The sequence below is a fragment of the Lepidothrix coronata genome, unplaced genomic scaffold (assembly GCF_001604755.1).
Source record: "Lepidothrix coronata isolate B3197 unplaced genomic scaffold, Lepidothrix_coronata-1.0 Scaffold236, whole genome shotgun sequence".
Taxonomy (NCBI): Eukaryota; Metazoa; Chordata; class Aves; order Passeriformes; family Pipridae; genus Lepidothrix; species Lepidothrix coronata.
This window is the reverse complement of record NW_016690416.1, coordinates 992,218-1,004,855: the sequence shown is the minus strand read 5'-3', so window position 1 is coordinate 1,004,855 and position 12,638 is coordinate 992,218. Positions and strand designations below refer to the sequence as shown.

Sequence of the window (12,638 nt, the reverse complement as noted above, 5' to 3'; positions counted from 1 at the left end):
AGTACGGCGAAGGATTGGTGATACCAAGCCATTCTGACCTGTCTGTGTTTTCAGATTTTGCCAAGTGTGTGTATCCATCAGGGCCTGGTGTGAACAAGACACAGATGATCAATGTTTTCTGTGCTTTAGGTGGTAATGGAGCTCACAGTGACCTCTTATATTATCTTTTATAGCCTGTTGAGAGGGGGAAAAGCATTGTAAAGCCACGTTTAGGAAATCTACCTTAGTGTGTATTTTCCTGATGTGTGAGCAAAGCTCACTGCACTCTAAATTGTGCTCTAAAGGTATTTCAGATAACTAGGTAGGAACAAGGAGAGCTGTCTTTTCCCACAGTAAAATGCAGTTCTGTAATCTCTGGCTATCAGTACCTGCAGAGCCTCTCTGTTCAACAGTTAATATACAAAGTAACACAGATAAGCACATCCCTGGCATTTAGCTGTATTTTCTTTCCATAGTTGAAGTCATGGGGGGGGGAGGGAATTAAGATGAAATCCATCTGTTTTGAGTGATTCATCTCCTCTCAGATGGGAGTGGCAGGGTGCTTCCTTTTACAACCACTGTAGAGCTACTTTTTAGAGACATTATTGAAGACAGTGCTCTGATGTTATAAAAAGAAAATCCTGACATCAGGATGTATTTTACTAACAGTGAAGGATCCTGAGGGTTCACTTGCTTTTCTACAATTCCACATACTACCTGAATGCCATGGATTAGGTGGTGCTGCAGGATGAAGGCACAGTATATTTTTTTATTTTTTTTAGAAGCTCCAGGCAGTCACAAGGAAGGGCAGAGGATATGTTCTGTAGGGACAGGAGGCAGGGAAGAGGGAGCACGTGGGCCTGCGGTGAGAGGTGGATGGGATCAGCTGTGCCAAGAGAGGGAGCAGAGAGAGCTCGTGACTGGGAGCCGCTGATCCTGCCCAGGGGCCTGAGACGAGTTCAGCAACTGGGAGCAGCCACCGTGGTTCTCTGCTCCCCCAGCTCTGCTCTGCCTCTCCCCCCAAGCCATTTCTCTGCCTTCCCACCCTCTCTTACACCACCTCCCCAGCTGTTTGCCCAAATCTTCCCCCAAAACATTCCTCCTCGAGGTACCTTCAGCGTACTTTGCCCGTTCTCCTTTGTCCTTCCAAGTTAAACAGTTCCAGAGGGCTGGGGAGGGGCACTTATCCCGAGTCAAAAGTAGGAATAATAACCCTGAAAACACAAGCCAAATCCCCCACGCTGGCTTTTCCTGCTGGAGGGGAGCTCAGCAGCGTGGAGCTGGGATGGGATGAGGAAGGGTGCTGTGGACAGGCTGAGGAGGAAGGTGCAGATGGCACTCTCCTGCACACCAGGAGCTGGGATCATTCCCATGACACAGCCCTTGCATAACCAGCACTGGGAGCATGTGTCCAACCACCAGTTTTATGCAGAGGTTTCCATGGTGATATAAATATTACTCCTTAATAGTGTAACGAGGTAAATTAAATCCAGTTTAATTTCATGGAAATGAATTTCCTGGGGCAGCAGCCTTTGGCAATTCTGGGTTTTGTTGGCTTTTTTAAGGGATTGCATTCAGAGGTGGGCAGCAGCCGGTGCCCCCAGCCCAGGCAGGGTCCTTGTACCCCTGTGACTTCCCCATTTCTGTGGCAGGCAAGAGCCCCTTGCTTTTCAAAGCCATGCAGGATGTGTCTGGTAAGAAGCAAGAAGCATATTTAAATACTGCAGGCTGGATGCAAAGATGCTTTGGCACAGGTTCAGCAAACCCATTTAGGACACTATTATCTCTTTAGGCGTCTGCTTTCCCACTGAAGTCACGGGGAAGTCAGGAGCCGAGTCCTTTGGTGAACCTGAGACTTGTGTTGATTCCTGCCCTCTTAGCAAACTGTGCTGGAGGGAAGAAGGGTGCTGACTTCAGTGGGTTGGTGATTCTAAAATGTAATCCCGTGCTGGTTTAACTCATTGCAGTCTGGTTGGTTTTGGGGTGGCTTTAAAGGAGAATCTTGTTTGTTTGTTTGTTTTTCTTTAACCCCCCCACATTTTCAGAGGTGCCCAAGAGTAGCTGATGTGCAGTCTGGTGATCAGAATAACCTCGATGAGTGGGGCACGGGGGATGTGCTGCTGTGCTGATCAGAGAAGGGAGGAGGGAGCGTGCAGGAAAGGGGCTGTGGTTGGAGGTCACCCCACTACCTGCAACAGAAATTGTAAGGAGCTGCCTGCAGGGTCAGCAGGCATTTATCTGCTGCTACTGGAGGATAGAGGGGGAGAAGAAAAGACAGCAAAACAGACCCTTGCTTTGCTTTTGTTGTCTCACGTAGGGAAAAACAAAGCTGCCTTCTCTGGAAGGCTCTGCAAATGGATGCTGTTGATAAATTTGCCATCGATTTGGTGCCCAGCTCCAGCCCTACCCTCACATCATTAGTCACTTTACAGCAATTTTTAATTTTCTAAAGCACTGATGGGTTTAGCTATTAACACCTGACTTAGAGGCTTAGAACTCTCTGTGGATGTCAGCTGTGCAGACACATGACTTATGAAATAAGCTACTGTACTTGCATAAACATTTCGGCTCCCCCAGTCCCCGAGGCCGGCGCAGCACATTGATAACACAGATTATGCATCTGACTAATACCTGTGTGGCACAGACGCAGGCTGGCAAGGAAACCCTGATCTCGGGGCCTGGGGAAACACCTCTCTCTGCTTTCTGGCAGACAGATTTGATCCTATTTTCTGCCAGTAATTTTTAAGCAGCTTATGCTGCTGTGAACTGACTGGTGCGTTCTGCTCGGTGGTGCCAGCACGGGCACGGAGTCGCGGGGGCTCCCCTGCTCCTGCACTCCCTGCAGTGGGGATTGCCTTTGTTTACTCGCTCCTTTTTAAGGAAAAGCCATCTTTGGAACGCAGAAATGAGGATAAGGGAGCAAATGCACGTGAATTAAGCTTTATAAGCCGCTGGTGTTTTTTCTTTGCCGTTGTGTTGCGGCTCCTAAATAGCAGAGCAGCTCTGGGGGCACAGGGCTGGGGGTCCGTGTGTTTTCCTCGGGGAGGAAGGGGTTGCAGCAGGTTGCTCTCATCTGTGAGGAGCTGTCTGCCTCGTTTGGTTTGCACAGCACCAGGGAAAGATGTCTCAGACTGGTACTGAAATCCGGGCCCAAGGCCAGGGTGGTTTGGGGTGTGTGTGGGTGAGGCAGGAGCAGCCGTGCTGTGCCATCCTGTCTGCAGGAGCAGGGCTGCTCGCCTCGGTGCCATCTGTGCCCGCTGGGGCAGACCCCAGAGGGGCTGAGGAGGGGTTTGCTCAGGGCTCCCTTTCCGCTTGGCAGTTGGCTCTCCCGCCCTGTGGGGTGTGAAGGTGTTTCCTGAGGGGCTCCCCCGGCCCCTGTGCCCGGTGCTGCAGTGCTGGGGCTGAGGTGCCTGTAAGCTCCGGGCTGGAGTTCAGCCTCCCGGAGGCGTTTCCAAATATAAACCAATTTAAATGCACTGGAACCCTCAAAAGAGCAGAGTCTCTCATTAACTGAACTTTCCCTCGCTGGTGTGTGGGGGCGGTGAGGGAGGGAGGGGAGGGGGCTCCTGCTGCAGATGGCTGAGAGGAGAGGGGCCAACTGGGTTTGTAATGGTTGTTGTTTTTTAAATCCAGTTAACTTCCCTGTAGTGTTCGGGGAGGGTTTCTCGGGTTTTCATGTTTTGTTTTGTTTTCGGTTTTGCCCTTTCCTTACTTGCAGGGGAGCGTTTCCCTGGGTGTCTGCAGAGCTGGGAAGCAGTTAATCCTTGCCCTTGGTCTCTGTGCCATTGCTGCCTGCGCTGGCATGGAGGGTTCCCTGCACTGCAGTCACATGCCTGCTGGCCAGGGGCCAGGGCAATCTGATCTGGCTCGGAGGAAACACTATCAGCTGCAGATGCAGCCAGGGTTACCAGAATAGTAAATAACAAATCACAAGACTCGGGCTATCTTTTCAACGAAAACAAATATTTTAATGTGTTGGTTTTAGTATAGAAGTAGTTTCTTTTTTCAAAACAGCCGAGCTGCAAGAGGCTTGGCTCGGGTTAGTTTGCATAGGAAGGAGAAATAAACTGTATTTTACGTTAAATTGTGCTGTTTATCTTCTGCTTCTCAGGTCAGCTGTGTCTGGGGGGTGTAGGTCTTGAGACTTGTTTTGAGCTTTGAAGTCCCTGGACTTGGGGTTTCTCCTTTTCTTGGGGCCTCTTTAACATCCACTCCAGTTAATGAGCTGTGAACAGAAAGCTTTCCCTTAATAATCCCATCCCTAGTCCCAGCTTGCTCCTGCAGAGGAATGAAATCCCAGTGCCCCAAGCCCCTGTGCTGCCAGAGACCCCCTGTCCCCTGCATGTGGCAGTGCTGGTGCCCCACTCGTGTCCAGTCTGGCAGGACTTTGTGCCCAGTCTGTCACCAGGCTGGGCTTTCCTCCCAGGAGAGGACCAGGAGCAGAGGGTAACATGGAGCAGTGACCCAGCAGCCAGCAAAGCCTCTGAGGGCTGGGCAGTGCAAAGGTAACTCAGCTGTCCCTCTCTCCAGCCCACTGGCTGCTTTCTGGTGTTCTCATCATGCCTGTGGCAGTGGAGGGTCTGAAGTTGTAACCTTTGAGGAAGACAGGGTTGTTTTGGACTATTGTGAGCACACAGAATGGATTTTGTATTTGGTGAACACAGGTGGAAAAAATAAGGCAGAGAATGGCACTGCCCTCTCACCTCCCTCCCTCTGGAGCAGCCCCAGTGACTCGAGTCACCTTCAGTGCCCTCTGGGGAGCTGCTCTGAAGGTCTTGTCCCCACCCAGCTGCTTCTCTGCCAAATAGCTGGGGGGTAACTCCTTCCTCCCCTGGGAGCCCCCATGCCAGGGCTGGGATGTGCTGTGCTGCTGCTGACGTGCTGCTCTCACTTCCTGGGAGTTGCACTTTAAACACTAAACCACAGAAGATTTGGCAGCTGCTGCTCGAGTGTGTTTGCCTGCCTGGCATGCACAGCCATGGCTTTACTTCTGGAAGTGTCCATGAATTTTGAGACCAAGATATGCAGAGAAGATCTTTATAAATCAGGGGGTGGTACTGGGGATAATGGGATAATGTAAATCTTTGTCTTGTAAAACAAAAATACCTCATCTAGAAAAAGTAGTGCATTAAGTGGGGAGAAACTTGAATTGATCAGTCATTTCCCTTGTCCCTTTGTTTTTTTTCGGGCTTACATTTTTACTATTATAAAAATACAGGTTCCCATAGTGTCATAATGGAGGCTTTGTACTTAAAACTAAACTATGATTTAGTTTAGATTTTCAAGAGTTTAACAGTAATCTGAGGGGTTTTAATCTGGTATTTTACTGCAGAGCCAAATTTTTAATCATAGATTTACTGTCCTCTGTAGAGTCAAAAAGGATGTGGGTGAGTGTGTAACCTGAACAGCCATGGGGTGACTTTGACTCTCATACTCTCTATTTAAAGCCAAAGAGGTGAGCTGTTCCCCTGCTCTACACATCACACTTGGGTGGGTTTGGCCTTGAGATACACCAAGTTTTTAAAGCAAGGAGGAAGTTCAGGTATAAGTCAGATATAGATAAACTTGTCCTAGTCATAAATAAAGCAGAAGTATGTTTTGAATGAAGTGGAGAAAGCAAGGAGATAACAGAAGAAATCATTCCTTCTGCAGTCAGAGTAGGGCAGCTCTTGTGGCAGGGAGTGTTGCTGTGTTTGGGATCAGTTCAGGTGGATGCAGGAGGAACCTGTGAGGTTCAGCTCTCCCTGGTGAAGGGTGAATTCCTACTATTGAACGAGCAACATGGTTTGGATGATGGTGGACGAGAGAAATTTTGTTTCTGATAGAAATGACAGCTGGAACTAAACGTTGCAGTGAATTCTTTAAGCTGGGATCTCTGCCTTTCCTTTTTTTGTTTGTTTGTTTAGCCTGCTGATGTTTTGGTTTTGTTTTCTAGGACGACAATTTGCAACCTGTACACGATGCCCCGGATCGGGGAGCCCGTCTGGCTCACCATGATGTCAGGGACACCCGAGAAGAACCAGCTCTGCCATCGCTTCATGAAGGAGTTCACTTTCCTGATGGAAAACGCTTCCAAGAACCAGTACGGTGGATTTTAGTTTTTCAATTCCATATGTGATTGTGCCTTTTTGTTTCAAACCAAATTTCAAATAATCGGTTGTTAAAATCCTGGCAATCAAAGAATCAAAAGGCCGTCCATAAATACCTTCTTTTTAAAACAAAAAAGAAATAAGAAATTATCTCATTACATTTCTGCTTCCCCACAATCCTCTAAATCTTGGTAGAGGCTGAACATCTGAAACATGTCCATAGGAAGCATGTGATGGGTGTGGATGTCTGGAAGTGGGTGAACATACCTTACGAAATGCACTAATCTACCTTTCAGAATCAGTTGTCATATGATGAGCAGGGTTAGACATTCAGGAAGAGCTGTTTCTGTAATACTGTCTGACCACAAATTGCTCTTAAACCTTAAATCATTATAAATGGCACTGGTGTGCTGATCAGTGCTCACCTCTCTGGCCTCAGGCCCCAGCCCTGAGCGGGTGTTGAAAACTGAGAAAGAAAGTTCCTGATAAACTGGGGTGAATCTGATAAATTTACTCTTATGTCAACACTTCATCCCCTTTCCCCAGGGCACGAGTAGGGGAAGTTTTTAAAGCACTTGGCTCCAGTGAGGTCCTAAAACGAGCACGGACGTGTGCTGGGTGGGAATGGCACTGGCAGAGCAGCTGCTTGCTCCCTTTGCAGGGGGGGAAGGGGTGGCTCAGGGAAGGGGCTGCTGCTCCCATCCTCCAACTCTGCCACCACCTTTGTCATCTCTTCTCTCCCCAGGGGTCAGTGTGGTCCACCTGCTCCTGCCTCAGTGCAAGGGGAGAAGCCACAGGGAACTGTGAGGGGTTCAAATGTGTTTTCTTAAAATCGGTTCCTGCTTCAGTGGAAGCTTTTTTCCTGGACCATCCTGATCCTTGCCATTCTGAGCCCTACATATCTTGGTTACATTTAAATGGTCCTTTATCTGGGTTTGTTTGCTTTATTTTAAATACAGTAAGATTTACAGTGATGGAAGCAAGAGGAAATTATGCTCTGTATCCTTTCCAATACAGCTTTAAATCTCCTCTCCTCCTTCAGCTGTCTCCAGTGAGGAATTGACTGCATGGAAGCTGTAGGGTTCCTGATGCTTGTAAACTATTCAAATAATGTTATTTTGAGGCATTTAACTGTTTTCCTCCCCACACCTGAGCTGCTGAGGCCACCAGCACCATCTATTGGCGTGTGGAGGCTCCTGGGCCCTGCTCCTGCCAGGAAAACTGACTGGGAAGGGAAGTTCCCTCCACAGAGCAGAAACCATGCTCTATCACTGCAATAAATCAGATAGTTAACGTTTTTCAGAAAGGTTTTTAGCCTTAATTTCTTAGCTAGTGAAAACTTTTGCCAGCATAAGGGCACAGCTCCTCTGGCTGAGATACAGAACTTTGAGGGGGTTTATTTTTGAAAGGAGCAGCCTTGTGTGCTGGAATTGCACAAGTTATGTGAAAGAACACAGCACCCAGCTATTTTACAGGTTTGGTAGTGATAGCCTTCCTTCTCATCCATAGTCACAGATCTTGTGGGTTTGGGATCTCCTTGGAGTACAGAGGCCACACAGTGCCACTGCTTTCTTACAGTGAACAAAATAAGTTGGTTTTGAGATGTTTCACAGCGTAAAACTTGCAAAATAGGAAGTCTTGTAGTTATTGCCAAACAGAGGAACTGAGATGCCACAGAGGTAAAAATTTCATTTTACTTTAAATGCGTGTTCTAAGAATGAGCTTTGCAGGGGTGGGAGGGAGGGCCCAGCCACCCCTTCTGTCCCTGAAAACCAGGACTGAAGGGATGATCTGTGCTGACTTTATCAGGCTGTTTCTGCAATCCTTGATCCATCTAGACTGTGGAGCTGCTGTCAGTTTAACATCCTGAGTGTGTACCTGGAAAAAACCCCCATGCTGGATGTTTTGCTTTCAGGTTTTTACCAGCTTTGCTGACTGCAGTGCTGACTAACCACCTGGCCTGGGTCCCCACCGTCATGCCCAATGGCCAGCCGCCCATAAGGATCTTCCTGGAGAAGCATTCTTCCCAGAGCGTGGACATGCTGGCCAAAACCCATCCCTACAACCCTCTGTGGGCACAGCTTGGTACGTGGCAATCACCTCTAAAGCACCCAGCAGCTTTACAGGAATGGGTTTATGATGCTTGTTACTTCCCTCCCAAGTTATTTATTTCTTAATTCAAAATGAGACAAAAGTGTGTATTTCCAGCTTAGAGGTGGTCACTGTATTTTTTTATGTGTGCTCTAGTTTCTTAAGGCATTATGTATTGTAAAATGTTAGCCCAAAAGTAAGGCCCTCTTTAGTCACCTCTGTGGGGTTCCTTAAGGTCACCTGTCCTGGTGCTGGTGGAGGATTCCAGCTCTCCCCTGGCCCTCTATCTAGAAGGAAAATCCATTTTTAATTTTTGGGATGCTGCTATCAATAAGCCTCATTCTAGAAAGAGAAAATCGAGGAAATCCATCTTTTGATCAGAAATGAACACACTCTTAATATAATGGATTGATGCAGAACAGGAAATCATGGCTCAGCAACCTTCTGGGAAGGTCTCAAAGCCCAGTCAGTGTAGCTGGTCATACTGTCTGCTAATTGCAAGTAGAGGAGGTCAGGATGCCCTGCTCTGCAAGGAGATAAGGTCAGAATGCCCTGCTCTGCACACACACTCTCCTGGAATTTGGTTAGGGAAGGGAAGGGAGAGTTCTGGGAGGTTGTCCTGTTCTGGTACAGGCAAGAATGGCCAGGGAGTTGACAAGAAGACTTGATTTCAGAGCTCATGGGACTTAAGGGACCCACTGTGGTTAGAGTGGCATTTGAGGCTTCTTGGGCCCCTTGTCCCCTCATCCCTGCAGCTCCCTAATATCTCCAGAACACACAGGCACCTGCCCAGGTGACTCTGGAGTACAGTCAGAACACCCCATCCAACCCATAGCAGAGCTCAAGGAGGGGAACAGAAGGAGGTTGGCTCCAGCCATGCACCTGCCACCATCACTTTTTGCCCTCATTCCTGGCATAGGTTTGCTTCTTTTACAGCTTTCTCTTGTGGGTAAAAGTTCAGCCCAGTTTGCAGACTCTCCAGGGTAGGTGGATGCAGACGCCTCCTCTCTCCCATGGCTATATAAGGATCCCAGGAGACGAACCTCCAAAGCTGGAGTGAGGTGGTCCCTGATGTGTGAGATCAGATGTCCCCCTGACCAGTGGCTCACCTTACAGACTGATACCAACAGCATCTTTGGGATTCTATCTGTTGAAAACAAACTAGAGGATAGCTGTCATCACTCTGCTGCTTTAGTATTTCTCTGTTGTAGACCTGGCCTTTGAAATCCAGCCCCAACAATTGCTGTTAGGAGAATAATTTATTGCAAAGATGCCAAATAATTGTGTGTTTGTTTCCTGTCCTAGGTGACCTGTATGGGGCTATTGGATCACCTGTGAGATTGGCAAAAACAGTTGTGGTTGGCAAAAGGCATGACCTGGTCCAGAGATTGCTTTACTTCCTCACTTACTTCATCAGATGCTCTGAACTTCAAGAGACACATCTTCTAGAGAACGGGGAGGATGAGGCCATCGTCATGCCCGGCACTGTGATCACCACCACGCTGGAGAAGGGAGAAGTGGAAGAGTCTGAGTATGTGCTTGTCACGATGCACAAGAACAGGGGCAACCTGCTGCCCACGGAGTCTGAAGAGACGAGAACTGCCAACTGCAGCTGTAAATACTGCAAATGTCCCCCTTCCCTGGCACAGAACATAGAAGGGGTTCCACAGCACGAGCGAGAAGACACACAAAGCACTCCCAAGGGAGAGCTGGAAACTTCTTCTGACGAGAGCAGAACCATCGTCCCCGACGACGGGCAGGAAGATGCTGTGGATGTGAAGCAGCCGAGGCCCTGCATGGACACCAAGCTGGAGACTGTGGTGTGCACGGGGGCGGCTGCAGGGCCAGACTCTGGGGTGGAGGCCCCAGGGAGCGCGTGGAGGGGCGAGGAGGGGCTGGAGCCGGGCAGCCCCGCGGGCGGGGGCACGCGGACACCCGGCATCGCCGTGGAGAAGAAGCCCCCTGACAAGCTCTTCTGCGACGCCTTCCCCTGCGCCGCCGAGGCCCAGACAAAGGTGACTTTCCTCATCGGAGATTCCATGTCACCTGACTCAGACATCGAGCTGAGGAGTCAGGCAGTAGTGGAACAAATTGCCAGGCATCACAGCCCGCCAGCAGCGGAGGCAGCAGTGTCTGCTGATCAGAACTGTGAAGCTAAACAAACTGTTGAGGACCAAAATAGAGACTGTGGGACAGCTGAACCCTTTCCTCAAGTTGCTAGTGAGCATCAGAGCTGGAACCCAAACCCGTGCAGTGCTGAGAGCATGAGCCTGTTTGACGAGTATTTCACTGATGACAGTTCAGTTGAAACCCGGACTATTGATGATATTCCAGGGCAAGCAGCTACGGACCTTCTTGCTCACAACAGTAGTTTAGAGTTTTCTAAAAAGCTGTGTACAAAGGCTTGCAAACCACCTAGTGAATTTTGTAAATTCATGGACTCTGTTCGACAAGAGACCTACAAAAACTGCTTTAATGAGCAGGACCAAAGAGAGAAAATCTCTATTCGTGTCCCCTGTGGGGACAGAGAAAACGTAGAGAAAAAAGTCGCCCCAGGGATTGATTGGGACATTCCAAGAAATGAGAGTTCAGACAGTGCCCTGGGTGACAGTGAAAGTGAGGATACAGGCCATGATCTAACTAGACTGGGCAGTAACTATTATGGAGGAGAGCAAGAAGATTGGGCAGAGGAATATGAGATTCCCTTCCCTGGGTAAGTACTGTTCAGCAGTAACACAGTCTAAAGAAGATGGAGCCTCTTCTCATGTCACATGTTTGGAGGACTGTAGCCTAACTTGGCACCAGGGTTGGAAAAGTGTCTCTTGAGCTTGCTAGTTGTTAAGGAATATGGCGAGATCAGTGGTCTGGAAAAAAGTATTAATTGTGCATCATGATCTTGGCTTGTGTTCTCTGCTTCCATGACTGCAAAAGCTGACTTTAAACTCCTTAAAAAGTGCTTGAATGGAAGTTAGAAGAGCTATGATAAAAGTGGAAATGCAACCTCTCTGCAAGCTGAATTTGCTGTTTATTGTTTATTGTTGATATTCCTTTCTTGCAGGTCAAAATTAGTTGAAGTGAACTCTGTCCAGCCCAGTATTGCCAATTTCGGAAGATCCTTACTAGGAGGCTACTGTTCATCTTATGTCCCTGACTTTGTTTTGCAAGGAATAGGAAGTGATGAAAAGCTGAGGCACTGTTTGGTGTCAGATTTGTCTCATGCTGTGCAGGTAATTAAGCTATATTTGGTAAATGTATTTCTCACAGTAGGGGAAGGTAAATGTTTTTGAACATACAAACCTGCTGGTAGTGGAAATATTTACTGTCACAGCTCCTGTCACGTCTCCCCAGTCCCAGGTCACCAATTTTTTCTCTTCTCTCGGTTCATGTATCTGAAACACGTGGGTGTTTCACTGCAAATGTGGATCACAAAAGATTAGACTTCCACTGAAGCCAGTTGGGAGGCCCTTGCCTTGGGAAGAGGGATCTTGGTGCTAAGCCATAGAGGAATCATCATCTCCTGTAGGCATGGCAGGGGGTGGTTGTGTGCCCACAGGATGGGATGATGTTAAACCAGCCCAAAAGCTGAGGTTGTGCATCTCTTCCTGGGCAGGGTCTTGCTGCAGAGGGGCAGAAGCTCCCTTTGCTCCCTCCTCTGTCCCTGCACATCTGACCAATGTGCTTGTGCAGCAGAATGTGTCCTCCACAGTGAAGCCACCAGGAATGTTTAATATTTTGGGGGCATTTCTCCTTCTTTAGGATTGTAGTCCATGTGTCCAGTGGTGATGGCTTCACTGGAAAAGGAGAAACCAATGTAAAGATAATTGTCCAAAAGGGACTTGTGCTACTCACGTGTGCTGGTGATCGATCATCTCTTCTCCACAGAAGCTTTTCCCTGGATGAACTGGGGCATGACTGGGAAGCGTGGTATTCCCTACCTCTTTTAGTCTCCAGGAAAGGAGTGGAAAGTGGGCTGTCACTGAAAAGTGTGATTCTGCTCCCCTCTGGTTTATTCCCAAGGGAATGGGGAAAAACCCCAGACGTGCACAGGCTGGGGAGCAGCCGCTTTCCTGAGAGCCTCCAAAACATCCCCTTTTTCCATCTTCTCACATTAACAACGTGAATCAGACCTGTGGCTCTTCCCCACATTTCATCTCCTTCCCTTGTGCCCAGCTCCACAGGGAATGAGTTTTTCTCCCTGGGTGGTTGTTCCAGGGGCTGGTTTAAGCCACATGTTTAAGCCATTTGGGAAGTGTAATTGAATTTCAGGCAAGAGAGGCAGCAGTGTGAGGTACCTGCTGCTGTGGGACAGATGTGGCTGAAACACAGCCTGACTGAGCCACATTTTTATGCTTCTCTTCAAGTACAACAGTAACTGCATCCCAGCACTGTGTGAGGTCCCTGTGGGACTCTTTGGAAGGAGGTGCTTCCTAACAGTCCAGGCCAAAAAAGGTATTAGGGAAGGACAGTGGGTTTCTAAAT

At 48.5% G+C, this 12,638-nt stretch overlaps 1 protein-coding gene across 3 annotated transcripts in view; it reads left to right on the top strand.

Moving 5' to 3' along the window:
- The window catches only part of FNIP1 (folliculin interacting protein 1), a 64,780-nt gene that overhangs the window by 46,975 nt on the left and 5,167 nt on the right, over positions 1–12,638 (top strand). For all 3 annotated transcript variants that reach the window (XM_017834609.1, XM_017834607.1, XM_017834608.1), the window contains 4 exons: positions 5,915–6,061; positions 7,984–8,153; positions 9,465–10,872; positions 11,218–11,386. In XM_017834609.1, the coding sequence (XP_017690098.1) occupies positions 5,915–6,061; positions 7,984–8,153; positions 9,465–10,872; positions 11,218–11,386 (1,894 nt within the window). The remainder of the gene's footprint in view (positions 1–5,914; positions 6,062–7,983; positions 8,154–9,464; positions 10,873–11,217; positions 11,387–12,638) is intronic.